The sequence below is a fragment of the Plectropomus leopardus genome, chromosome 4 (genome assembly GCF_008729295.1).
Source record: "Plectropomus leopardus isolate mb chromosome 4, YSFRI_Pleo_2.0, whole genome shotgun sequence".
NCBI lineage: Eukaryota > Metazoa > Chordata > Actinopteri > Perciformes > Serranidae > Plectropomus > Plectropomus leopardus.
Window position 1 is genome coordinate 22,936,858 of NC_056466.1, and position 26,227 is coordinate 22,963,084.

General features: G+C 38.5%; 1 protein-coding gene across 2 annotated transcripts; it reads left to right on the forward strand.

The window, feature by feature from the left end:
• Positions 1-25,933, forward strand: LOC121941801 (complement C3-like). 2 transcript variants are annotated; one of them, XM_042484677.1, is made up of 43 exons: positions 2-107; positions 1,521-1,716; positions 3,493-3,655; positions 3,927-4,018; positions 4,953-5,041; positions 5,808-5,890; positions 5,972-6,059; positions 6,218-6,320; positions 6,672-6,792; positions 6,882-6,997; positions 8,056-8,202; positions 8,612-8,711; positions 9,630-9,718; positions 9,824-10,015; positions 10,530-10,685; positions 10,988-11,117; positions 12,310-12,378; positions 13,052-13,249; positions 13,368-13,488; positions 13,604-13,692; positions 13,807-13,946; positions 14,707-14,919; positions 15,761-15,824; positions 15,927-16,016; positions 16,714-16,920; positions 17,303-17,378; positions 17,526-17,685; positions 17,807-17,902; positions 19,056-19,206; positions 19,797-19,882; positions 20,533-20,610; positions 20,718-20,873; positions 21,080-21,142; positions 21,397-21,478; positions 21,644-21,692; positions 21,789-21,879; positions 21,974-22,063; positions 22,150-22,252; positions 22,424-22,513; positions 22,939-23,031; positions 23,160-23,243; positions 24,732-24,876; positions 25,109-25,933. In XM_042484677.1, the coding sequence occupies exons 1-43, from the start codon at positions 31-33 to the stop codon at positions 25,251-25,253; spliced, it is 4,971 nt and encodes a 1,656-aa protein (XP_042340611.1). In that variant the 5' UTR covers positions 2-30; the 3' UTR covers positions 25,254-25,933. The 2 variants fall into 2 exon arrangements, with proteins under 2 accessions (XP_042340612.1, XP_042340611.1); XM_042484678.1 differs by lacking the exons at positions 10,530-10,685; positions 10,988-11,117; positions 12,310-12,378; ... (2 more) ...; positions 13,604-13,692; positions 13,807-13,946 and having other exon boundaries at positions 1-107; positions 9,824-9,901.
• Positions 25,934-26,227: the final 294 nt, after the last annotated feature.

Here is a 26,227-nt window from a genome sequence, read left to right on the forward strand (position 1 = left end):
CGACTGTGCATATCGACAGCAGAGTCAGATATGAGTGGGACTCTGCTGTGGCTGGTGGCCTCTCTGGCCTTTGTCTCTCTGACTTCTCTGGCTGATGGAGCTCCAATGTAAGTAGACCTACTTTACATTCACACAATTCCCCAGTGCTTGACTCAATTCACAGAAAACTGCTAAAAAAAAATCCAGTATATTTAGCTTGTTCAGCTTCCTGATATTCAGTCTGTGAGCAACAACAATATCCAGGGGCCCTTGACTCTATCCATCCATTTTCTGTTACTGTCTATCTCCTAAACACATGGAGAACAAGCAAACTCTACATAGAGGGGCCAAAGCCAGCCAGCAGGTTCAAACCCAGAACCCTCATGCACTCATCCCTTTGAATTTACATCCAATTTCAAATGTATATGGATACACGTATTACTTTAACTTGTGTTTTACATGAGAGGCTACAGTCTAGCTTGCAGTTGTGCTTTAAAAGTTTTGTAGTGTGGTCTTTTGTATGACGCCAGTAAGTTTGCAGAATTTTAATCAGTTTGCACAACGATGCATTACGGAGCGGGAGTCTAGAGCCACGTAGAGTGTGAAGTCCATGCTGGAGATCATGATCCTCATCCAAGCAAATGTTTTCTGTTTGTTTTTGGCAATTAAGAAAAATAAAACATTAAACAGGCAGGCTGTAAGGCAGAGTTTTTTAACCCGTGGCTTGATGGTGCTTACAGTTCAGAATATTTGTTTCTTGTAAACTTCTGTAAATGTCTCCTTCTTCAGGCACATAAAAGCCATCAGAGTGAAATTAAATTTAAAAAGACAACTCACACTCATGCTTTTAGTGAGGCCTGTACCTGTGATGAGAGGTCAGAAGCACTTTTTTCTTTATTTTAAAAGGTTGCACACATTAAAGGTTGAGAATGACTTTAGGACATCCACTCCTACAAACTGTTGACAAACAGTCAAACCAAATTTACTTTTATAGCCCAATATAACAAATGACTATTTCCCATAAGCACTTTACAATCTGTACAGCACACACCACCCTCTGTCCTTGGACCATCACAGTAGATAAGTAACTCCTTCAATGGGGAGCAGGAAGAGCAAATGAGGAGGGATCCCTCTTAGAGTAACTGCTAAATGTACAAAATAGATCAACATAAAAAAGTTACAACATAGACAACCAATGTGTCAGAACTATACATATAATATGAACGTATAGCTTATGAAAAAGATGTATCCAGGAGGATGTCAAGCACCTTTGTAGATATCGCAAAACAGCTAAAGTCTGAGCCGAATGTCCTCCGCTCCAGCCTGGAGGGAGGACACGGCTACACAAACACACAGAAACAATCAATCTGTTAATCGTGTGTATAGCAGTGACAACCCTCATTTATTGTGCGTGTTATATATTACCTAAATGCATAAAACAAGAACGTATTTGTCAGTACATCCTAAACAGCATGTGGAATTTGGCACAGTGACTTCGAAATATTTACATTAATATCTTTTCTCTCGCTGCTGCTCTGCAGGCAGGTGATGACTGCCCCCAACTTGTTGCGAGTAGGAACATCAGAAAAAATCTTTGTGGAGTGCCAAGACTACACTGGAGCAGACATCAGGGTTGAAATCATAGTGTGGAACCACCCAACTAAAGCTACAAGGCTGGCATCCACATCTGTAACACTTACCAGTACTAATAAATTCCAGGCGCTGGGACAAATCACGGTAGGTCTAAATGAAATGCTGTTACTGATACTTCATTTCATTCTCTGTCGTTTGAGACCAAGCAGTGAGGCGACGAGGACGCTGGTAATGTGATCTAATTCACATCACTCTCTGCTCTATAGACCTGATCGTATGAACTGGTGCGAATCCCTCCCTCAGTGTATTATCGATATCCTTTCCAGATGTGTCCATGATCTTCAGGAATCATCTGGCTGCATCCAGCACTATCTTAATCCTTTCTGAATTCCTCTATATTTCAGCGGCACAATTTACATCCATGCCAGTGAAAAAGTACAGATATCCTGATCTGCTCCACTTCATCTCTCACTTCATCCTTTTTTTTTTTGTTTTCGTTTTTCGTCCTCTTTGTAGCTTCCACATATGGTAATCCCTTTTCTTTTCAGATTTTTTTTTCATTTTCACTTCTTTCTTCCTCTTCAGACATTGTACTGACCCAGCATGATGACTTCACTCACATTTTAGACACTTTGCTTTCTCCTTGGCTTCTTCCACACAATTTTCCTTCCTGACAGCTGAAACATGGACGAGGGGCTTTCTCATAAGGCCTCACTCTGTAACACACATATTCATGGAACCCCAATTTGGGTAGTTATCTTTAAAATATCAAACACACAACACGCAAAATAACTGTCCTCCTTCTCTCCTTGTTGAAATCTTGTCAGTCTTTGTGTGTCCCATATACCTGCATATCCCAAAACATTTACAATGGCACTCCAGTCACCACTCCCTTCCCTTTCACCTCTGATCTCACAGACAAGCAGTTCACACAGTAATAGTCTCTAAACACACCCATTACACTAACTGTAATCCTCTAATCTACAAATTTACCAACCACAGATCCTTGAAATGTGTTTTTTTGTGTTGCAGCCATCATTCCAACAAGATATACTCTGTCACCCTTCCTGCTTGACTGACTTGACTCACTTGAGTTACTCTTTTCTTTTTTTTATTTTCCTCACTTCCAATTCCTGCTCCGACACCATTTTCTCCATCTCTGCTTGGAAATCCCTTGTTCATTTTTTTCTTTGTTGGTGGAACAGTGGATGATTTCCTGCATTGACCTGTCAAAGTGGCTACAGTTAAATGCACACTAATATTCTCCTGTTATTTCCAACGCCCACCCAGTTTATTCTATTTGAATATTCCAAATTAGGCCATTTGCTGAATTAAGCATTTATTCACACACACAGCCTTTTGTCTATTTACGGTTGGCTCTGTGCATTGTCATGGATACGTTGTACACAAACCAACTTGCCAATAGTTCACAAAGCTGGGATAGAAATGCCTGCAGAAAATGCCATATTTCACAAGGGGTTAGTAAGATGCACACCAGCACTCCAGGATTAAAGAGTGCTCAGCCCTCAGCCATGCCTTTTGCTCCACCAGGAAGGGACCTTGTCAAACAACCATTGTAACTCAAAGAAAAAGAAACAAATACATGTTCTCAAACTGTTTGTCTGTGTGACCCTACAGTGCTAAAATGTGTTCACATTATCACACAATGTAAGGTTAAAAGCAAATAAACAGATTCTATATCAAATCAACTGTGATGTTAATAGCATAGACGTGGTTGACTGTTAATCAAAATCACCTGTTTAGATAACAAACTAATGATTTTGAAGGGTGTCAGTTGGGACAACCATGTGTGGCTGTGGCCATTACATTTATCATAAACATAAACAAAAGATCTACAGTCCAGAAATGCAAATGATGTACACCTCATGCACTGTTTTTGTCTCCTCGTGCTGGTTTCAGATCCCTGCCGGAGTCTTCAGTAAAGATCCCAACATAAAGCAGTATGTGTACCTGCAAGCTCAGTTCCCCGACCGAACACTGGAGAAAGTTGTCTTGGTGTCTTTTCAGTCTGGGTACATTTTCATCCAGACTGACAAGACCCTCTACACCCCCAACAGCATAGGTGAGTTCAGTTCAACATTAGTGCTGAGGAACACACCTAAATCTGTGAGAATTTCTCTATGCAAGATATCACTGTAAAAATATATCAAGCCATTTATTTCTATCATTTTGACAAGTGATATTTCTTTAATGATTATACATTCAATTATAGTACAATTATCCTCTCTTTAGACACATGTTGCATGATAAAGTAAAACAGAGGCATTACTTAAAATGGATACACCTTCCTTTGATGTTCAGCAGCAAAATGAACCTCTTCTCCTCCCTGTCAGTTTATTACAGGATGTTTGGAGTGACGCCCAGTATGGAGCCTGTAGAGAGGAATGGCACAACCCAAAGTGATATTATTGCCATCGACATTGTGGTATAGTATCTTTTCTTTTGTGAGAACAGAATTGATTATAATTACAATTATGTAGTTTGTTGTCATTTAGAGAATGAAGCCTCTCGATAAGGTGATACCACTGCTTAACAGTAGATAATTTCCCTCCAAAGAAGTAAAAAAACAAACAAAAAATCTGCCGAACCCTGTGGCTTTGTTAGGTTTCATGTCTATCACTATTGACCCCTTTTCCTGCACCTTACTATAGAAATATATGCATGTCTCCCTTTAGTGGTTTAGTTGCACCTTGAACCACCTTCAGTGGAAGAAAGAGAAATTTTAGAAATATCTGAAAAATCTAGACGTTTACCAGGCTCAAGCAATGAAGACGTACATAAACTAGAAGAGAGAATGATCTCTGCCAAAGCCAATAGTACACTCTTCAATGACGAAGAAAATCTGCAAGTACAACCATTATATACTGTATCGCTGTACATATCTCTCAAAATACTAGAATTATGCCAGAGGAGTGCAAAATGCCAACTTCTCTCCGTACGAAGATTGAGCAACTTTGCATTTACACATTTGCTTAATTCTTCAGCGTCTGAGGTTACCACATGGTTATGATACACCCTATTTCTACATTTGGCCATTTTATCACTGTTAAACTGGATTGTAGGATGTATGGCAGTTAGTCAAGGCCAAATGGCCTACCTACTTTTTAACAAAAGTGAAGAATAACTTCAGTATCCTACCTGTGATTCAATCTGCTCCAGAGTTCAATGGGCTCTTTCTTAGTCCATGCTACACCCTCCCACCAAGTTTAATGAAAACTGGACCAGTAGTTTTTTCATAATCCTTCTGACAGACAAACAAATTCAAATGAAAACATTATTAGAGGGTGTAAGTAAAGCACAGATTTAGTAAATTTGTGTCAGCTCTCTGTTAATGGTTGCTCATTATTGTTTATTTTTAGACTCCTGAAAGCATCATTTTACCAATTGATCCAGTCTCTCTGAAATCAGGGATCCACTCTGGACATTACCAACTCTCTGAAATTGTCAGGTGAGTATTTTAATTTTAATGGATTACATTTGATATTAATGATATTACATTTGGAAAATGGGTAAATTTGATTCAAAACATTACTGCCTTAAATCTTTGTTTTTTTGTCTTTTCTATAATTAATTTCCACATTGCCAGCTTAGTATTTGAACAAAAATGATTTACATCATGGTAGAGATTCATACAACATGAAGGGTCCACACTGTCCTTTATATATTGGCTTCTTTTTCTTTCTTTCTTTTTTTTTTAAAAAGTTTTGGGTGTACTGAGGCAAAGATAAACTAAAAACCATGGTGATGTTCCAACTCACTCACTGATAAACAGGGATGAGAAAGTCTTGACTGAGGGTTACGCACGTTGTCTGCCTCCTCTCTCCACTTTCCCTTTTCATGGCGTGATTGCATACAAATCTATTTGTAGACTGGATGGGCAAACTGCCACGACCCATAACTTAACAGAGATAAATCATCCAAATAATCAAAAATAATCAGCCCTAGAAAACCTTAAAGGTGGTTCAACCACTCTACAGTATATATTGCTGTCCAAACTGAAAAGTTTAAACCTGTTTGTTTTTTATCCTCAACTTCAGTTTTTCTGTAGATCCACTGTAGGGCAGTATAAACATCAAGTGCTTTGCAGTAGCTTATTATTGTACTATCTCAGCTTATGTAATATATAAATAATACAGTCTGAAGTGTAATTCCGGTAATGTGTGTGTGTGTGTCCGTCCATGTGTGTCTGCGTCCATGTCTGTGTGTGTTTTTAGTCCTGGTCTGTGGAAAGTGGTGGCAAAGTTCTCCAGCAACCCACAACAGAGCTATTCTGCAGACTTCGAGGTCAAAGAATATGGTGAGTCCCTCATAACCTGCACTGTGATTCAAATAAACCTTCAGCATTCTTTTGATTGAATTAACAATATGAATTTTTCAGTGCTTCCCAGTTTTGAGGTTAAACTGACACCCGTAAGCTCCTTCTTCTACGTGGACAGCCAAGAGCTCACCATCAACATCAAAGCAACGTATGTGAAGTTTTTTTTTTTTGTGGTTTGATTGTAGAAGATAATAAAGGTTGTGTTGAGACCCTTCGTCATGTGTTGTGTTGTTGACATTCTGATCACCCATTTGTCTTATTTACATCATTGTGTTCTTAAACATGTCCTCTTTATTGTGGATTTAGATATCTTTTTGGTAAAGAGGTGGATGGGACAGCCTTCGTGGTGTTTGGAGTTTACCAAGACAGTGACAAGAAAAGCTTTCCAAGTTCTCTTCAGAGAGTGCAGGTGAGTGCAGTTTCTTTTGCTGTGTTTCTGGCAGTCAGTCCATTGGTCTGTTGGTCCGTTGTTTGGTCACTCTGCCTTATGATGTATGTGCTATGAAGCTAGCTTTTACCAGTGCTACAAAATCTGCAAGACTGTAAAACATGAAAAAATTTCTTGCATTTCCTGTTAATTCTGAAAGCTGCAGTTATTTCAGTTAAATCTTTAGTGTCTTGCGCACAGATATAATTAAAGATGTTCAGAATAAAGCAAGACTGACCTTGAAATTTACAACTTTCGTGATATACCTGCAGTGGTTTGACTGTGTCACCGTGTACGTATTTCAAGATGCATTTCTTTATTGTCTCACATTAGATCAAGGAAGGTGTAGGAATGGTCAAACTGAAGAGAGAGCATATCACAAAGACCTTTCCAAATATCCTCCAGCTGGTTGGGAGTTCAATATTTGCAGCTGTCAGTGTGCTGACAGAGAGCGGTAAGAGAGAGTCTGTGTTTTTGTACTTATTCAGTATTTAAATTATTGTTCGGTGAACGGATGTTAGATGTTTCTGTGTCAACTCACAGGCGGTGAAATGGTGGAGGCAGAGTTGAGAGGTATCCAGATTGTCACGTCACCTTACACCATCCACTTCAAGAAAACACCCAAATATTTCAAACCAGGAATGTCCTTTGATGCTGTGGTAAAGTATTTCAATAAATTGAAAACAAAAGTTTGGCTCTGAAAGGCTCTGAATAACCAACTAAGCCAGGTCAGTCGAAGTTGGGGCATTGGAGAGCATCTGCGGCAGTTGTTGCTGTATTGTGTCGTGAACTGTTGGTGCTCACTGACCCTCATTGCCTATTTTTCTGCTGACTCAGCATGTTGAATCTGCGGCAGTGGCTGTGAATTAAATCACTTGGCCGCTCAGCTCATTGCTAAAGAAGAGAGACTGAAGTAAAAATGTAAACGAAGGGCTAAGGTCAAGAGGGAGTGACTTCAAAACAAACTTGTTACAAAAGATACGATTTATTTTTAGCCATTGAGCTCTTTTATATAAATGCTTCCTGTTGGTTTGTACTGTTGTTCACTGCTGCGCAGTAAATATGCTTTGTTCCTCCAACATTGCATTCTCTTGTTAATGTGCTAAGTGGCTAACTAGAGCCAAGAAATTCTTCTGGTTGCCCTTTCTGAATGATGAATACAGACAACCACTGTCTGCTTTAATGGAGGGCTATTCCTTTCATTCAGATGCAGAAAGTTTCTTTGCTGGTTGGCTGTCAGTTTGGTATGTTAATGTGCAACTTTTGGCCAAGACATGGTGACGTGAGGCGACACAGAAGGGGGTTTTCATCACCACTGGTTTTCTGATGTCGGTTTGGTGTGTCTGGGCCTTAAAATACAGTTACACTTTGAAAACCCAAATGGCAGGATAGCCTCAAAAATCTAAGTGACATGACATTCGATGCTCTCAGTTACTTTAATTATTTAGAGCAATGTTTTAATCTATTATGGACTTTCTTTAAGATGCAAAGGCAGATTTTTACAATCAGGAATTGTGAGATTGCAGAGAAAAGGAGGAATTCACCCATCAACCATGTGGATCATTATATATATTGTTAGTCATGATACTCACATACAGCTTGTCCAGTTTGCAGAGAAACTTTAACAACATGATCTTAACCTAAATGTTATGTTTTATGAAGAGGGCAGATGGGGTTTTATTTCTGATTGTTCTGTTTTTCGTGTCTCTGATGACAGGTTGAGGTTGTGAATCCTGATGGCACTCCGGCACAAGGTGTAGCAGTGGTGGTCGATCCAGGCCAGGTGCAGGGCTTGACTGCACCCAATGGCATGGCACGGCTTACCATCAATACAGAAGCAGGAAACTCAAAATTGAAAATTTCTGTAAGTCTTTTTATTATTATTGTTTTTACATTACAGTCAGTTTGGTAAATGGTTGTGCAAATCTACATGAATCAACTTTTTTGTTATTCACTAAGACTGTAATATATGTGAATGGTGAACATATTGTAGTCATGCATCTTCAAGATAAAGATCCTGTCTTTCTCAGGAGTTGGTAAATAAAAAAACATGAAAGTGATTATTAGAAAAGTGAAAAATAAGAGTGATTATTAGACTTAAATTAGTCAGGTGGCCAAAAACATGACTCTAAATGAATGTTTATGTTGTTCTGTGTCTGCTGGATGGTTATTTTATCGCACTGAAATGAAACACTGTAGTGAGCTTGAGACTTTTCACTTATTATTTATCAAACTGTTAATGCATGCTCACCAGTGTCTGTCTTTGATTTTAGGCAAGGACCAATGATCCTCATATTTTAAATGAAAGACAAGCATCAGCCACCATGGAAGCCCTCCCATATATCACCAATAGCAACAGCTACATCCACATAAGTAGGGACAGTCCTGAAATCTGATGGTATAAGGTTGACGATGGCATGGCAAGCCCTTTTATCTTTTAATCAATAGAGCTGACTAGTAACAATTTAAGTTTTATTGGTCGAAATGGCATTTGTAAATGTGGTTTTAGACATGATGGCCCTCTCACCCAATGTTAGCTGGGCTAGGCTCCAGCTCCTGCGAGCTTGTACCAGGACAAGCAATTACAGATAACGAATAAATAAAATGTAATTTTGATATTGTCAAATGTTTATTCAAGAAATCTGTAAAATGCTTTCAACATGCTACAAATATGTTTTCACATATTTAATTTTTATTTTGACTAGTCAAAACTGATGTATAGATATGCCATTCATTTTTTTTTATACACACATATATTTTTTAACAAACCGTGCAAATTTGTAGGCGACATATCATTAAATTTTCACAAAATTGTTGGTCAACATTTAGATTACCAAATTCATTTTGGATGTGTACATATGTCATTCAAAACATCTGCGTCATTGTTTACAGATGAAAATTCCTATTTTTATATCTAAAATTTAATTCTGATTAATTATAAAAGGAATTGTAGATGTAGATGAAGTAAATATAACTGATACCAGTAAAAATACATTTTTCCACAACCACATTAATACATAGTCAAACTACAGTTGTGTGTGGTAATTGCAGTTCTAGATATCTGAAGTTACATTATTGCTGTGTGACCTGGAATTCCAACCATTCAAAAAGCAATTGTTCAGTATGTTCTGTATTAATCTACATTTCTACAATAGCTATCACCGTTACTGAATAAAAGTAAAAAGGGCTTGCCATAATTGCCATAATAATGTTGATTGTGGCAGTGGCCAGTATTTACCACACACACGAATTTCAGTGTCAAGCACTAATCGCAGCATGCCATATTTACAGGTGTGGATACAGCAGAGCTGGAAGTAGACGAAAACCTGAAAATCAACCTCGTCCTCAGCAAGCGGGAAAATCATGACATCACATACCTGGTGAGAAATGTTTAACACCATGTGTGCACATAACTCTTTTGTTGCTTCCTATGACCTATGTAGTATATACTCACGTGTGATGAGAACTGAAATCTGTGTCCCTAGATCCTGAGCAGAGGTCAGCTGGTGAAAAATGGCCGTTTTAAGACAAGAGGTCAGGTACTGATTTCCCTGACTGTCACTGTTACCAAAGAAATGCTGCCATCTTTCCGCGTCATAGCCTACTATCATACAGATGCCAATGAAGTGGTATCAGACTCTGTTTGGGTGGATGTCAAGGACTCCTGCATGGGCTCGGTGAGACACAAAACACTAATGTGGCAAAGTTAAACTAATTAAGGGCCAAATAAGACAAGCAAATTGTTAGTTAGTTGCATATTTTTCGGAACAGTGAGCTTTGAAGCAATTCTTGTATTCTCTGGGGGAAGTTTAAGCAAGCAAACTGCAATCAGCAGTTTATAAATCTTAAGGACTGCACCTTATAACAAATGCCACTATGCACATGCTGTAAAAAACACATTCAGCTATTGATATATGATGAATCCATATCACAATCCACATCCACAAGTATCAGTAATCATCTGCAGTAGCCTACACATGTAGTTGCTTGAGAAAGATGCATTCATTTGACATAATTGTTATTGTTTTTGGAATATATCTGGACATATACAGTAGAGGCTTAAGGTTTTGAGAAGACTGTTGACCTTGGCAGAGGACTCCTCTCTTGGAGTGTCCTTTTATTTAGGCTATGTATGTAACTGCTAAATACAAAACCGCATGTCTCTTTCATTGACCTTACTTTCACATTTAGCTTAAGCTGGAATCATCAAGACCCGTTCCATCCTTTGAGCCTCGCAAGATGTTTGGTCTTAAGGTCACTGGAGACCCAGGGTCCATAGTGGGACTGGTGGCTGTTGACAAAGGCGTCTATGTCCTGAATAACAAGCACCGTCTCACCCAGAAAAAGGTAATTTTTTTATTTCACTTTTTTCAACTTTGTTTCTCTTTTTTTTTTAATTGAAAGGGTTTTAATATAAAATGTTTTATGTACAACTGGCACATATTAACTTTCAAGTTTGTTAGCTTTTGACTTCAAAAATATTTGGTATGAATTTGCACTGTTGTAAACACATTACATAAGTAAATATGACTCATGCCATATCAGAACTGTCATGTGAATCTATAGATGCATCTTTTTAACTTGTGTAGCGTAACCTTACGTATTGTTTGTTTGTATTTGTCTGTTTAAATGACTTCCACCTTGCTCAGGTGTGGGACACTGTAGAGAAGTATGACACAGGCTGCACACCTGGTGGAGGGAAGGATGGTATGAGTGTATTTTATGATGCTGGGCTGTTGTTTGAGTCCAGCACGGCTTCTGGGACTCCCTACAGACAAGGTGACACTACTTTCTACTACTTTCTTTTTCCTACCCTGAACCCCTCGTTAGGCTTAGAAATTGCATCAGTGAAACATCACTAACTAGAAGAAGTGGGTGTAGAGGTTTGGGATTCTCTAATATCCATTTTGTTGTCTCACCATGGGATACGCCCCCTTCACATATTCACACATGACACTAGTTATAGAATAGAATAGACTATATTTGTTGTCATTGTACATGTATGACAAAATTGCATGCTTTTTTTTCTTTGGATACAAATCTAACTGCCTGCACTATAGGTTTCTCTCCTCTCCTGTCCCCAAACAGTGGAATATCTCTGCTTCTAGAGGCTAGCTAGCATATTATCTTGGCTACCCCAAGCTAGCTAACTGCACTGAAGTCTGTATTCACCACATTGCTTACAGCCATGAGAATCAGACGTGTTATTTTTTCTTTTTCCATTAGTAAAGCAGCTAAATTGATACAGCTTCCAAATGGCTTTCTACCATGGAGCCAGGTGATTTGGGAGTTTAGACAAAATCTCAGTCAAGGACATACACAAGTACTGCTTCAAATGTCTACGTCTGGAACACGCTCAAGCTGTCTTCTTAATCACCTGCACTTATCACTGTGTCTACTCTACTAATTTAACAATAAGTGCTTGTTGCTGCGGGAGCTGCCATTACTGTTTTGCATGCATGCATGTCATGTCATCGACTACAATGCAGTCCCTGATTGGCTGCTTACATTGTCAACTATGGAGCAACGGTGATTGGCCTGGATGGATTGTAAATTCTGGAAAGTGTTTGGGGCGGCAGAGAGTCCAGACTGATATAGTTAGGGAAACAGAATGCAGAGCTCACGTCATCATGATGGGTGAGGGTGCCTATCCCATTGTGAGACATTTCACTCATGCTTCTTAGAAAACTGGGGTTACAAAAGTAACATAAAGTTTTCTTATTCATCCCCATCATGGAGTGCTTTTTTTTTTGGTGCAAGCATATTGTGAATAACAGAAAAAACTGCAAATTAAAAGAGCTTTTTTCACCCAAATTACATTATGCCATGCAGATGTTTTTTGAAAACACTGTTTCTGAAATGAAGGTTTTTGATTTTCAGAGTATCACAGCCAATGACACCATGCAATATTCAAGTCTAGGTTCAATGTTGTTGGAATATGTTAACAATCTTATCTATGTTGTGTTTCCAGAATTGAAGTGTCCGTCCCCCAGCAGGAGAAAACGGTCCACTACTATAATGGAAGTCACAACCAGTTTATGTAAGAACCACAGCTCTAAACTGCCCAGTAACCACATATTCAGTCATCATCTGTCACTCAGTTTAGGATCTCCACAGTGTTTGTGGTTGGACATATTTTGATGACTTTCATAACATTTTTCTTTGACATGCTGTGTATTGGTAAATTGATAAAAGAAAGCTGAAACTCATTTAACTTGACTTACTTTACACTATTTATTTCATATGTCAATCTGTTCCTTTATACTGTCCTTTTTTGTAGGAGTGGTCAGAAGGGACCACTGAAAACCTTGTGGCGGCACACCAAAACTAAAAGCCATAACTTATGCTATTGCTTTATTGCTTATGCCATTGAAAGTGTATAGGTTTGAAAACTTGTATAGGTTTGTATATTGATATTATTATTATTTTTTTAAAATTTTACAATTGATATTGCTAATCTTCTGATGTATATAAACAACTACCAGTACAGTTAAAACTGTATACATTCTGAATACATTCATTGTAAGAAACAAACCATTTGTTCGGAAAAGAGTTCTCAAGTTTGGGGCATGTTTGTGGGTACCCACAAGGGGGGCAGCAATTTTATCTCAGTGTTTTTTTCCAACTACCCTTTCCCATTATTTGTCCTCATTCAGATCAAGCATTCCCCATAGAGTACTACATACTCCAAACTGTGCCTTCTGTCTTTCCAGTGAGTCAGTATAAAGACCAACTGCAACGTGATTGTTGTTTGGATGGCATGAGGGAAACCCGCCTCTCATACACCTGTGACATACGTGCAGAGTACATTGATGAAGACGCAACCTGTGTCGAGGCTTTCCTGCACTGCTGCAAGGAGATGGAAAGCCAGCGAGCTGAAAGGAAGGAGGATAGCCTCCTGCTGGCCCGCAGTAAGAGACGGGGACGAAGGAGGGGTTGAAGCCCTGAGTAATCATTGAAAGTCATGCTGGTATTTATAAAACAACCACTGCCTCCAAATGAAAAGTAACATTTTGAATTGTACTTTAGGTGAGGAGGATGAAAGCAGTTACATGGACAGCAATGAAATCGTGTCTCGCACCAAGTTCCCTGAAAGTTGGCTTTGGTCAGATATCACACTGCCTGCTTGTCCTGCAGAAAAACCTAACTGGTGAGTCAACTGTATATACATACAGAAAATACATTATGACAACTACATAAATGACATTCTTAGGGTGTAAAGCTACCATTTACCTCTCAGAGCAATAACACTTTCTTTGTTTCAGTGGAACCACGTCATTGACGAAAAACGTTCCTTTGCAAGACTCAATCACAACCTGGCAGTTTACTGGCATTAGTCTGTCAAGAACGAACGGTGAGGATTCAGTGACTAACATCTCTCTTATGTTAAAACTTCTCCCATTCCTTAAACCTTTCCATCCGTTTCTATTTCATCACTTGTGTTGTTATTATCCCTCTCCCCTTAAAGGAATCTGTGTTGGTGAGCCATTAGAAGTAATTGTCCGGAAGGAGTTCTTCATTGATCTCAGGGTGCCGTACTCTGCTGTCCGTGGAGAGCAGCTGGAAGTTAAGGCAATCCTCCACAACTACAGCCCAGATCCTGTCACTGTAAGCCTGCTTTACTCTGCCCTGGTGTTTCATGCCAGAACCAATCAGACAATACAATCAAAGGGGGATGATCTGTACCCTTCGTCATTATTCCCATGAAACATGGAGAGTACCCCGTTGAGGTCAAAGCAGCTGTTAAAGATTCGTCACTCAACGATGGAATTATGAAAATGCTGCGGGTGGTGGTAAGAGAAACAGGAAACAAACAGTAGAAGCAAACAGACATCTTTTGGGGTATAAATCTGATGCAAATATATTCTGCGGCAGCTTTTTCAAATGTATATAAAAAGGGGGATAGAAACAATACATTTTGGATTGACATGCAGTGTGTGGTAAAAAAAAGAAAATGAATGAAATCCTTTCTCCAGTCTTTGATAAGTGTTAACAGCTGCTCTCTCGGATCAAGAACTAGGGCAGCCTTACTGCAACATTTGCAGTGCACCTTTCCATTTTCCTGAAGGAAACAATGCAGAGCATTACATTTCTTCCTTTCAAGTTGGGATGCATCATTGTTAGGTGATCTTAAATTAAATTACATGCTAAAGACATTCCCACCTTAAATTGATGGAGGAAAGGTACAAATTAGTGTGTAAAAATTCACCAGAATGCAGGAAATTAAGTTTTTGATGTTCAATATTTCCTGAGGAAGCCCCCCCAACCCCCCTGAGACAAAATCTACACCCTTGGTTAGATGGCCTGATGATCTTTGATAAACGACACATACCTCAGTCTCTTTCTTTATCTTTGTCCTGTGTTTAAGGTACGTGTGGATCTGATCGAGAAGGAGCACGTGTGCAGTTCAGCCTCTAAACGTGGAAAGTATCGTCAGGAAGTGAACATCGGACCCCAAACTCAACGATCTGTACCCTTCATCATTATTCCCATGAAACATGGAGAGTACCCCATTGAGGTCAAAGCAGCTGTTAAAGATTCGTCACTCAACGATGGAATTATGAAAATGCTGCGGGTGGTGGTAAGAGAAAAAGACTGTGTGTGTGTGTGTGTGTGTGTGTGTGTGTGTGATTTTTATTACCTTATTTGAACTGTTACTTTGTATGCTCAAGCTTCTATAAAAAGTGTAAACTTGACATTTTACTTTAAGTCTGTATGCATAAGCAGTTGCTGCCAATTTGAAGAGATGTTCAGCTGAGATGTTATTTGCAGTCACCTACTTGGGTGTGAAATTAAGCCATATTCAATAAGTCCTCCAAATTATCAATTACTGATCAAATGTAGCTCCCCAGCTATATATGCTCATATGCATTACATAAATTCAAATCTGGATTAATGTACATTATCCCTTAAATAAATTAAAATCACAAATTAAGTGATCAAGTACAGGCTTGTTCATGAAGCCACTGACATCTTTGGTCTGGACTGTCCATCCTTACAAATCACAGTCGAAAAATTTGTGAAGGTTTGGGGAAACACAGTTTGGGTTAAAACAGTTACTTAACTGAGATTAAAGTAGCTTTTTTTGTTATGGTTATCATTATAACCATGACAGTAATATCCACGTGTTTAATGTTGTTACATTATTGTTGTCATGTGTTGAGAAAGTCATTGACTGAACAAACAGCAACCTCCTGTGTTAAAGTCAGTATGGTGAAACATCTTTTGGCACTTAACTTTGATGTTAATGTTTTACTATCAGCCTTTCCAAAATTAACAGTGAATAAGAAAGAGAAACAAAATAAGAACGATAATATATTTTAATCAGATTCAAGCCATATCATATTCTGTTAAAAACCAGCTGGTAAAAGATTATTCAAAAAATAAATTTTGATTTCTTGTCCCACCTGTTGTTTTTCCAGCCTGTAGGTGTACTGGTTAAAGATCCTCAGATTGTAACTCTAGACCCCACTAAAAAAGGTGTGGGTAAGTAAACCCCTGAAACAGCATCATAACGTAGTGATTTAGTAATGTGTTTTCATCACTTGTTAAATGATCCTTGAACTTGCCCACTGTTTCTCCCTTTAGGTGGTAAGCAGGAAGAAATTCTCAACAGTAGAATTCCTAGGAAAGATCTGGCTCCAAACACACCAACAAGCACACAGATCTCTGTGACAGGTGAGAGATATTTTGGTTACGTGATGTAATACAGTGCCTGCTGAATGAACTCTGCACAGGTGTAATTTGATATTGTTCATTTGGAAAAAGGACCACCTCAGTGGCTACGCCTTTGCCTGAATTTATGCCTTTGCACTGGCAACAGCTGTGGCCATCCGTCCTATTCTCCTGAACAAGATATCTCGAGAACACCTTAAGAAGACATATTTGGTGCAAACATCCATTTAGCCTCAACAATTAACTTATATGAATTTTGTAGTCAAAAGTTGCTGTGACCTCATAAAACATATTCTTGGCCATAACTCAAAAATTAATTTGCTAATCATGACTAAATTTTTACACAAACGTCAAATAGAATAAAATGATGAAGTGATGACATTTTGTGTCCAAAAGGTCAAAGGTCAACTTTACTGTGACATCATGCTAAACACATTTTTAACATTATAACATAGGGACAGACGGGAAGACATTTGGTCAGGTGCTGAATTGGTGACCCTAATGTGCGGTGTTCATTTTGAAACTGGGCTGCATATAAGTCTGGACAAACATGGATTTAAACTGTAACTGCAACCTGATTGATTTGCGAAAGCATACAACCATGGGCAGTAACTCTAAGTTTTAGTTGTTTCATTCTGTTGATTTGTGACATTTTGGTTTTTCTGTGTATGTGTGTGTGTGTGTGTGTGTGTACATGCAGGAAGAGAACAAGTTTCTGCGCTGGTTGAGAACGCCATTAGTGGGAACTCTATGGGGAGTTTGATCGTAAAGCCCTGGGGCTGTGGAGAGCAAAACATTGCCGCCACAACTCTGCCAGTCATTGCAACCACATATTTGGATAAAACCAACCAGTGGGAAACTGTGGGCTTTCAGAAACGTGATGAAGCCCTTGAACACATCAAGACAGGTAGGTTCACACATGTATTTATCAGCGCTGATACTGGAAATCTTCATGCCCCTCTGTGTGAGATTTGAACGTTCCTGACGTGACAGAAGTGGTATCAAAAAAAGACGGTGTAGTAGAATAGAAGGTGATGCATGCCACCCCTGTCTCACAGATACAAACATGGCACGCAGACAATTAATTTTCTATTTGTAACACGTAAAGTCAAAGACTACAGAGGTCTTAGCGAGGATTGTCTTTCACAAACGAAAATCTATGCAGCAGAATAATTTGAAAGTTGCAATAATCACAGAAAAGGACTCCTCCAACTGGCTTCTAACTGATCAGATTCAATTGAGTGAAATGGCAATTAGTTAAAAGGTTGTGTGTTTTTGTTTGTGTCAAGGTTACCAGAGGGAGCTTGTCTATCGTAAAACGGATGGGTCTTTTGCTGTGTTTACTAGTGCAAAAAGTAGCACCTGGTGAGGAACTCCAAACATCCATGACGTCATATGTAATGTTTGCGCATCCTCTGTTTACTTATATTCTGACTGAGGACTGTATGTAGGGTGTATTTCACAAATACATGAAACTAAACAAACAGCCTCTCTTCTCCTCTCCTCTCCAAGGCTGACAGCTTATGTTGCCAAGGTGTTTGCCATGGCCAGCAGTCTGGTTCCGGTGCAACGGCAACACATCTGTGATGCCATCAAGTTTCTGATTCTCAACACGCAGCAACCTGACGGCTCATTTATAGAAGTTGGATATGTGTACAGTAATGCATTGCGTGTGCGTGATTTTAATTACCTCAATTTTTCATCCTTGTGTTAGAAAAATTGCAAAATCAAGATGAAAGCAATTCATGAGCTATATTATGTAAAAAATAACATTTGTTTGTGTGCATGTGCAGGGTGATGTGGGAGGCGCAGATTCAGATGCCTCCATGACAGCCTTCTGCCTCATTGCCATGCAGGAGTCACGCTCACTATGTCAGGATGCTGTTATTGTGAGTAGGCCTATACCTGCATGCATTGTTTTCTCTTTTTCCTCAACCACATTTATCTCTTCATTTACTGATTCCACACACTGGTGATGATTGGAGCAAAACTTACCGCACTGAACCACGATGAAGTAACTGATCATTACACCCCACTCCTCCCTTAGTAACTGTTGCTAGTGCTGTCACACTGTCCATACTCACATAGATTACACCAGTAAGAGGGGCAGGTAAATGGGTTCTTCATTTCAGACAGAGGTAGACACAAGTCAAGACATTTGCTGGGTGACAACTGGTATTGCATTCGTATGGAAGCATTAAATCCAATGTTGACACAGTGAGTCAGAGTATAAGTGGTTTCACTGCTGCCACTTTTTATTTTCTGCTAAATAAAAGTTGTGTCATAAAAACATTCCACTCCTCTATGGACTGCATCTCTGCTTTTAAATATTGTAGCAGATTGACAAAGACATCCCATTTTTACACCACAGATGCATTACATGGAGGGCTGTACCTGACTCAAAATGATGTCAGTTTAACTAGATTTGGCCGTTCAATACAAATATTTGGTGATTTTGTTTTGTTTTCCATATGAAGTTTTAAAGTCTGAACAGGCTCAGCTGGACGTTCAGTGTGACTGCAGCATTCAGTCATAAAGTAAACAAGCTAACAGCTGACCCGAAGGATCGGAAATGTGCAATAACATTTTTTGCAGACACTAGATATCAACTGAAGCCAGAGACTGAGACGCCCAAATTCATCACTCATTCACATTGTGGTGCGGTTTCTGTCTTCTCTGTGGAGCTTCCTGCATGTCTCCATATGCAAAGAGTAGCATGAAAGTCAAGAGCACTCACTCCAACCCAAAACATCCCCAGAAGTACACTGCACAGAAAAAAAAGACTGCTCGACTTGTTGATATTGGGTCGAGTTGTTTGTTTTGAGAGTAACATCATTACCCCACACCCAAATAGTAACTAATGTGAACAGCTCAATAGCTCAGACACAAAAGAGAGTAAGAGAGATTGTAACTATTGTCCCTGGATCGAATGTCACAACAACATTCATGAACGGATGCTGATAATTAAAATAAATGGATTACTGTTATCGGACTTTTCTTCCCTTATTCTCTCTACTTCCTTTGTCTTTTCTCTCTGTACAGAGTCTGCATAGCAGTATAGACAATGCAGTGGCTTACCTGGAGAGGCGTCTGCCCCATCTCACCTACTCATATGCTGTTGCCATGACATCATACGCCCTGGCCAATGAAAACAAAATGAATCGCGAGATCCTCTTTAAGTTCATATCCCCAGGTGTCACACAGCAATATTCTTAAGCTCATTGTCAGAAACCGATTGCACAAAAAAATTACACATTTACAAATTATTAATCATTAATCAATGATTAATTATTAATCATACATTTATTAGAGCTTGACCAACACAGCAGTTTGGTTGATGGTTAGATGATTTTAACTCATTACAAATTTTATGTTTAACATATATATGCATACAGGACATACTGTATAATGCTAACATTTTTTTTAATCACTTGATCCAGGGATGTTCATTACATATGCTTGTTTATGTTAAGTGTTAAAAACCAAATATATACATTTTTTTATCTCTCAAATGTCGATATCTTCATCAGCCTGAAAAGTCCTTTCTCAGTCACGCTCTAAACTGCACAAGCCTTAATGTTAATCCCCTCTTTTGAGGTTCAAATGACCTTGCACAAATAGTTAAAGTTAGTTAATAGAGTTAGTTAAAAGAGCATAAAATTATTACAATTGAGCGTATGATTAAATGTTTTATGATAAAGGGCTGGTGAATTATTAGTCATTTGAGATTGTTCCATGTAGAGCAAAGTAACAAAAATATATTTGTGTATGTGTCTTCTTCAGAGTTGTCCCACTGGCCAGTATCTAAGGGACACATTTATTCACTGGAGGCCACAGCTTACGCTCTTCTGGCTCTGGTCAAGGTTGAGGTGAGCCACTATCCCACTTGTGTGTGTTTTGCAAAGATGTAATGCTTCAGGAGACATGCAAGAAAGTCCTCATACATGTCACCTTACTAAAAGGGCACAAAGAGCTTGGAAACAAAAGCCAGTGAAATGTCTCTCTGCAATGCCACTGATTCAAAATGTTTGTTTTTTGGCTCACATATCAAGCATAATGGATCTGGAAACTGTTAGTTATAAAAACAGGGAAACTGTCTTTACAGAAGCCGAGAACAACTGTCCTCATAATCATTTTTTTCCGGAGGTAAAGAGACTCGTGATTACAGGTTTATTATCTTGTTAACATGAGATGACAAAGCTAGTTTTCTCAAAAACTGAAATAATTAACTTGTGATCTCGAGGTAATAGAATTACTGCCATGCGGTCGTATGCCTCTGCGCACTAGTCAAGTTGTATCGCTGGCACGGAGGCATAACTGGGAGGACTGCTGTTCGTGGCTTCTGGAGGTTTAAACATCCTGCGCTGCATTATCACAGAATATTACAGATTTGACAAAACAGACATGATGTTAATTATCATTGATTGCTCTTACCTTGCAAGTTTCAAGTATTTACTGTTTGATTATGTCAGAATAAATTTAACCACAGAAAAAATTGACCTGCCTCCTGTTGTTAAAGGCCTTTGAAGATGCCGGACTAGTTGTCAGATGGTTCAACCAACAGCAGAAGTCCTACGGCGGCTATGGATCAACTCAGGTAACACAGACCCCTCTCTCCATCTTGATATCTTCATCATATGTTGGCTTTTAACCATTGCTGTTTTTTCTAAGTCTTATTTTCTCTGCCTCACTCTTTTTCTCAAGGCCACTATAATAGTGTACCAGGCCGTCGCAGAGTACTGGGCCAATGCTAAAGAACCAGAGTATGATCTGGACGTGGACATTTTGATGCCAGGCAGGTCAAGTCCTACCAAGTACAAGTTTAATAGGGACAACCAGTACGCTACCAGAACATCTAAAGTGAGATGACACACACAAACACACAGTGGCTTATTATCATTATTCCAGAAGTTTTCTGAGTATTTCTTCTGTTAATCTCTCTCTCTCTCTCTCTCTCTCTCTCTCTCTCTCTCTCTCTCTCTGTGTGTGTGTGTGTGTGTGTGTGTGTGTGTGTGTATGTGTGTGTGTGTGTGTGTGATGTTTTTCAACACATTAAATTACCTCAGATCAATAATATAAATGAAGATGTGAAAGTAACTGCCACTGGCACAGGAGAAGCAACTGTGAAAGTAAGTAATGTACAATGTAATGTTATTATGATGTTATCGTTAGTTGTGTATTAAAGGTGACCATTTCATTCACTTCTTCGTGGCTTTTTAAGTCAGTAAAATTCAGTAAACAGCTAAGCTGACAGTTTTATTACTTTAGAGACATGTAATAAATAATACAAATATCGAGTTGATGGTAATAGCAGTTTCCAATGTATTTAAACAGATCTGTATTGGTCTATACAAACTGAGATGCAGTTTTGTCTATGTTACAGATGGTGTCGCTGTATTATGCTCTTCCCAAAGAGAAAAAAAGTGACTGTCAGAAATTTAACCTGTCAGTGCAGCTCCTCCCAGGTAATTTGTCTTTGTTTTTTGTAACATTAACCTGTTTGTCTGCTTGCTTTTGTCTATATTTTTTTACCTGTTTATCCTGCTGATTGTCCATCTTACTGGCAAGTAACTTTCTTTTATGAGATAAAGACAAAAATCAAACTCTTTCCAAATATTTTGATCCTGCAGAGAAAATGGATGAGGACGAGAACACATACAAGCTGAGAATAGATGTTTTGTAAGTGCAATCATACAAAACATTTTCAAACCAGCTATAGGACCCTCATTACCCTTTTTATTATTTTTTGTATTGTTCTGTCCATTCTGTGTGCAGGTATAAGGACAAGGACCATGATGCATCCATGTCAATCTTGGATATTGGGTTGCTAACTGGCTTCACTGCTAACACAAATGACCTGAACTTGGTAAGAACTTATAGATAAGCATACTGTATAGTTCATAAGTTAGTGTTTTATGTTTTGGAAAGTTTGCTGAGAATGTGTGTGTGTTTGTGTGTAGTTGGCCAAAGGCCGTGCCCGCACTATTGCAAAATATGAGATGAACAAAGTCCTGTCAGAAAGAGGCTCACTCATCATCTACCTGGACAAGGTATGACATCACTGTTTCCTATCTCTATACTTTCTCTCACTGCATTGCTCTCTGTTTATTTATCTCTATCTTACATTTGTCCACAGGTTTCTCACAGACGAATGGAGGAGATCAGTTTTAGGATCCATCAGAAACTAAAAGTGGGAGTCTTACAACCAGCTGCTGTGTCTGTCTATGAGTACTATGACCGTGAGTCTCAGAGACACTCAGAATCATATGATGCCTTCATGAATTTCACTGTCGATAGATGTCAGAATAGATAACGATGTGGATAAGCAGACAGATTTACATTTTCAGATTCTTTAATGTTCATTTTCTAATGCACTACAATTACCACAAATATTTTTTTTCATGTTGCAGAAAAACATTGTGTGAAATTTTACCACCCGGAGAGAAACGCTGGACAGCTAATGCGGCTTTGTAGAAATGATGAATGCACATGTGCTGAAGGTAAACAGGATGATGACTTACCTTGTATATCTACTCTTAACTCTAATTTGTTATATCTAAAATTCTCAAACAAACACATAAACACAACACTGACATGCTTTGTAGAGGTAAAGCATTGATCAGATGTCTGGGGCTTATCATCTGCACTGTCTGTAAGATGCAGAAATTTATTCTTGTACCTTCAGATCTGGTCGAGGAGATGGTTGTGAAATTTGGTTTACAGTAAATTTCCAGATTTACATATTCATCAGGACGCACCTAAAGGATCTTGTATAATCGGAAAATTAGTGCGGCTAAAGAACAACTCACTGACAAATTTTGTGACATAGATATGGCTGCATTCATCTATCAACTCATTAACACACATCAACATGTTCTTGTTTAATTATTTGTATATTTATATTGTGCTTATTGTGCATTCCCAGAGAACTGCAGTATGCAGAAAAAGGAAGAGGTCACCAATGATCAGCGAACAACTAAGACTTGTGAGAGTACACCAACCACCAAAATTGATTTTGGTAAGAGAGCATAAATGGATTGCATTTATATAGCACTTTAATCCGTAAAAATGCATGTTTGTTTGTGTGAGTATGAGACTGAGAGAATAAATAAGAGTGGGATCAATCTGCAATTTGTCTTTCCACAGTGTACAAAGTAAGACTGGAAAAATTTACAGACAGTTTGTCCACTGACATTTACACAGTGCGGATACTGGAAGTTGTCAAAGAAGGTGGGTATTTATCTTTGAACTGCCTTAAATGTACAGCCTTCAAGATGTCTTACAGGAGAAAGTGGCATGACAATTTGTTTGTCTCTTTCTGAAATTTTACGGGCACATCGAGTCTCAGTGGTATTTCTAGTCAGACAGAAAAATGATTGCTGCGCAGTTACATTTTTGAAGGGCTTGCAATGCTCGAAAACTTGGCACACAGGTCATAACTGGCCAAAATGCAAAGTTCTGCAGTGACTGGACTCAGATATGGCCAGCAGGCTCCTAAGCCCCCATAAATACACACCAAGGATAAAGCTCTGTTGATGTTCACAACATTTAATGGACTCTTTGCTCTCATGTTTAAGAACTTTTCGGGGGAAATTATGGATTTGTTGCCAATTGTCATTTTACAATCATGTTTGAGGACTTTAAGATGTAGAAAAAACTAACAAAGCTTTGCACCCATGTTCAATCTAGTAATTATTTCTTTTTTATCCAGCAATAAGTCTCGGGTTTGGCATCTTAGCTCTGGATCACCTCTTAATTTTTTCAATCCTTTGAAGCATTTTTTGATTCCCATTGTATAATCAAAAACTTTCTTGAACTCGATTCTCGAAAACTTGGTGCAAACATAGAAACCTGTGAACTGTAAAGCACTTAGTTTCATATGGGTTTTGTGGGTTCTCCAGCCCATATGGATGACCTTGCTTCGGACAAAGTTGCTCAGATATTTACAAAATTTAATATCCACATCGCTCCACTAATTTCTGTTTGTACAATTGATGAAAAGCTGTTAAAATATCGATTTTTTTTTTAACGATGTTGCCATGGTATGGCAGCCATTTTGCACATTATGCTATAAAAGCAGAAACTGTTGTAACTTGAGCGTACATTGTCCATCTGCAGCAAATTTCACATGCTTTGTGAGTGTCCTGCCCTAATGATATCTACTTGAATGCAGTGTTCAAACAACATGGAGGGCTGCATTGACTGTCGTTCTGCTGGTATGCTGGTTTGCAAGACAGTACAAGGACCCCTTCATAATTGCTTGCAGCTTTAATTTATCTTGCATTGCCAGGAAACCAGCAGATACTCCAGTTAGTTATTGGTCATGACCAAGAAATAGCCCAGACCACCATAAAGTGGCAAATAGTTATTTTACACTTATTTTTACATGTTTGCATAAAACAAACAAAAATTAGCAGTATTGTTGGATTGATTTTGTTACATCTGGACAGAGCCAGAGTAACTGTTTACATATGTTATGCAAAGCTAAATTAGCCACCTTTTGGCTGCATATTTGGACTACCATACAGTCAGGAGAATGGAATCAATAGTGGTGTCAGTATAACTCTCAGCAAGAAAGGAAATTATGTCCAGCTATTCCTTTAAGCAAGATATCACTAATAAAATGTGTAATCAAACATTAAATTTATCCTTCTGCGTCAGCTATTATTATTTATTTATTCCTCACCTTTTCTCTGTTTCCTTTTTTTTGAATTACAGGAAGTTATGATGTGGGTCCTTTGGATAAACTGCGGACATTCCTCAGTTATCCACACTGCAGGGAGTCTTTAGACTTGGCAGAGGGTAAAACCTACCTTATCATGGGCACATCCAAAGATATTCACAGAGATGACCAAGATCAAACGTAAGTTTTCTTTGTGTACATGTGAATGTGTGTGCATTTAAACGTTTGTACTATTTTACTGCTTTCTTTTATAAAAGCAAATCTTTCCTGAGCTTTGTGTCACTTTTGTTTTGATAGAGTAATTAACAGTACAGGTTTTTTTGTATGTTTTTTGGGGGTTTTTTTGTGGCCGAGTGTTTCAGAAAACTAGTCACATGGAGAGTCAATGTATCTGACACTTTGCTTTCCTCAGGTATCAGTATGTACTTGGAGAGAGAACTTGGATCGAGTACTGGCCCACAGATGCAGAGTGTCAAACTGATGAACACAGACCTACCTGTTTGGGCATGGAGGAGATGGTCCAGCAGTACCAATTCTTTGGATGTCAGCAGAAGTGAAACTTGAGGAAATAATCTTCTGATGGTTGTGAAATTAATGGCTGTTTCTAAAGTAAATCACTACATTGTAACATAATCATCAGAAGGCTTTGTCTGAGGCAACATGCACCTTCAGGATCCTGTATGATCAGAGCAGCAGTCTAGCTAAAGAATAACTCACTGTAACATAAATGTGACTTAATTACAGCTGCACACAACTGTCAACTTTGTGAGGGCATTGACAAGATAGTCCTGCAGTTTGCATTCTTTAGATTTCAGCAGAAGTGAAACTTAAGGATTAAATCTTTTTTTCAAAGTGTTTTTATTTTTGCTTTATTGTGTTAAACTTTCAATTGTAATGGTCTTAATCTCAATGTCTGTGTTAAACAAAGAGTGTTCACTGCTATTTATATTACTTCATAATACGTTATGGTAGGTTCAATTAGAAGTAAAAGTTTAATAAAGTTTAGTAATGTTGAACTCATGTGATGCATAAAGTTCAACAATGACAACTTTTACATGCAGAAAATATTTTGTTTGTTACCTTTATTCCAAAAGACAATATTGCTATGAAGCTGTTTGCATGGTTACTAAAAAATGAATAATCCATTAATATTACCATTTACATGCAGCTGTGCATATTCTGGATAATGTGCCTATATTTTAATCATGTCAAAATAAATAAAAGTAGGACTGCTGGACCCGTTTGTGCCAGTTTGGTTCTTCATTTCTTCAGTTGTGCAAACCAATTGTTGCATCAGCTGTCAGGGTGGAGGTCCGGAGCTGGTCTGGTTACATATGCTCTTCTGTTGTGAGGCCAGCAGGATGTACTGCCAAATTCAGAGAAACAACAACAGAGATGGCTCTTTTAATTTACCACACCTGTCAGGTGGATGGATTATCTGGGAAAAGAGGAAGCGCTCACAAACGTATTTTAACCAATTTGCGACCAAATATAGAGAGAAATAAGACTTTTGAGTCAATAGAAAAAGTCT

Bases quoted from the DNA above. Each gene is read 5' to 3' on its own strand.
- LOC121941801 (XM_042484677.1), top strand. From the start codon at position 31: ATGAGTGGGACTCTGCTGTGGCTGGTGGCCTCTCTGGCCTTTGTCTCT. The intron at 13,489-13,603 runs GTGAGTCAACTG...TCTTTGTTTCAG, and splicing joins CCTGCAGAAAAACCTAACTG to TGGAACCACGTCATTGACGA. The intron at 13,947-14,706 runs GTAAGCCTGCTT...CCTGTGTTTAAG, and splicing joins ACAGCCCAGATCCTGTCACT to GTACGTGTGGATCTGATCGA.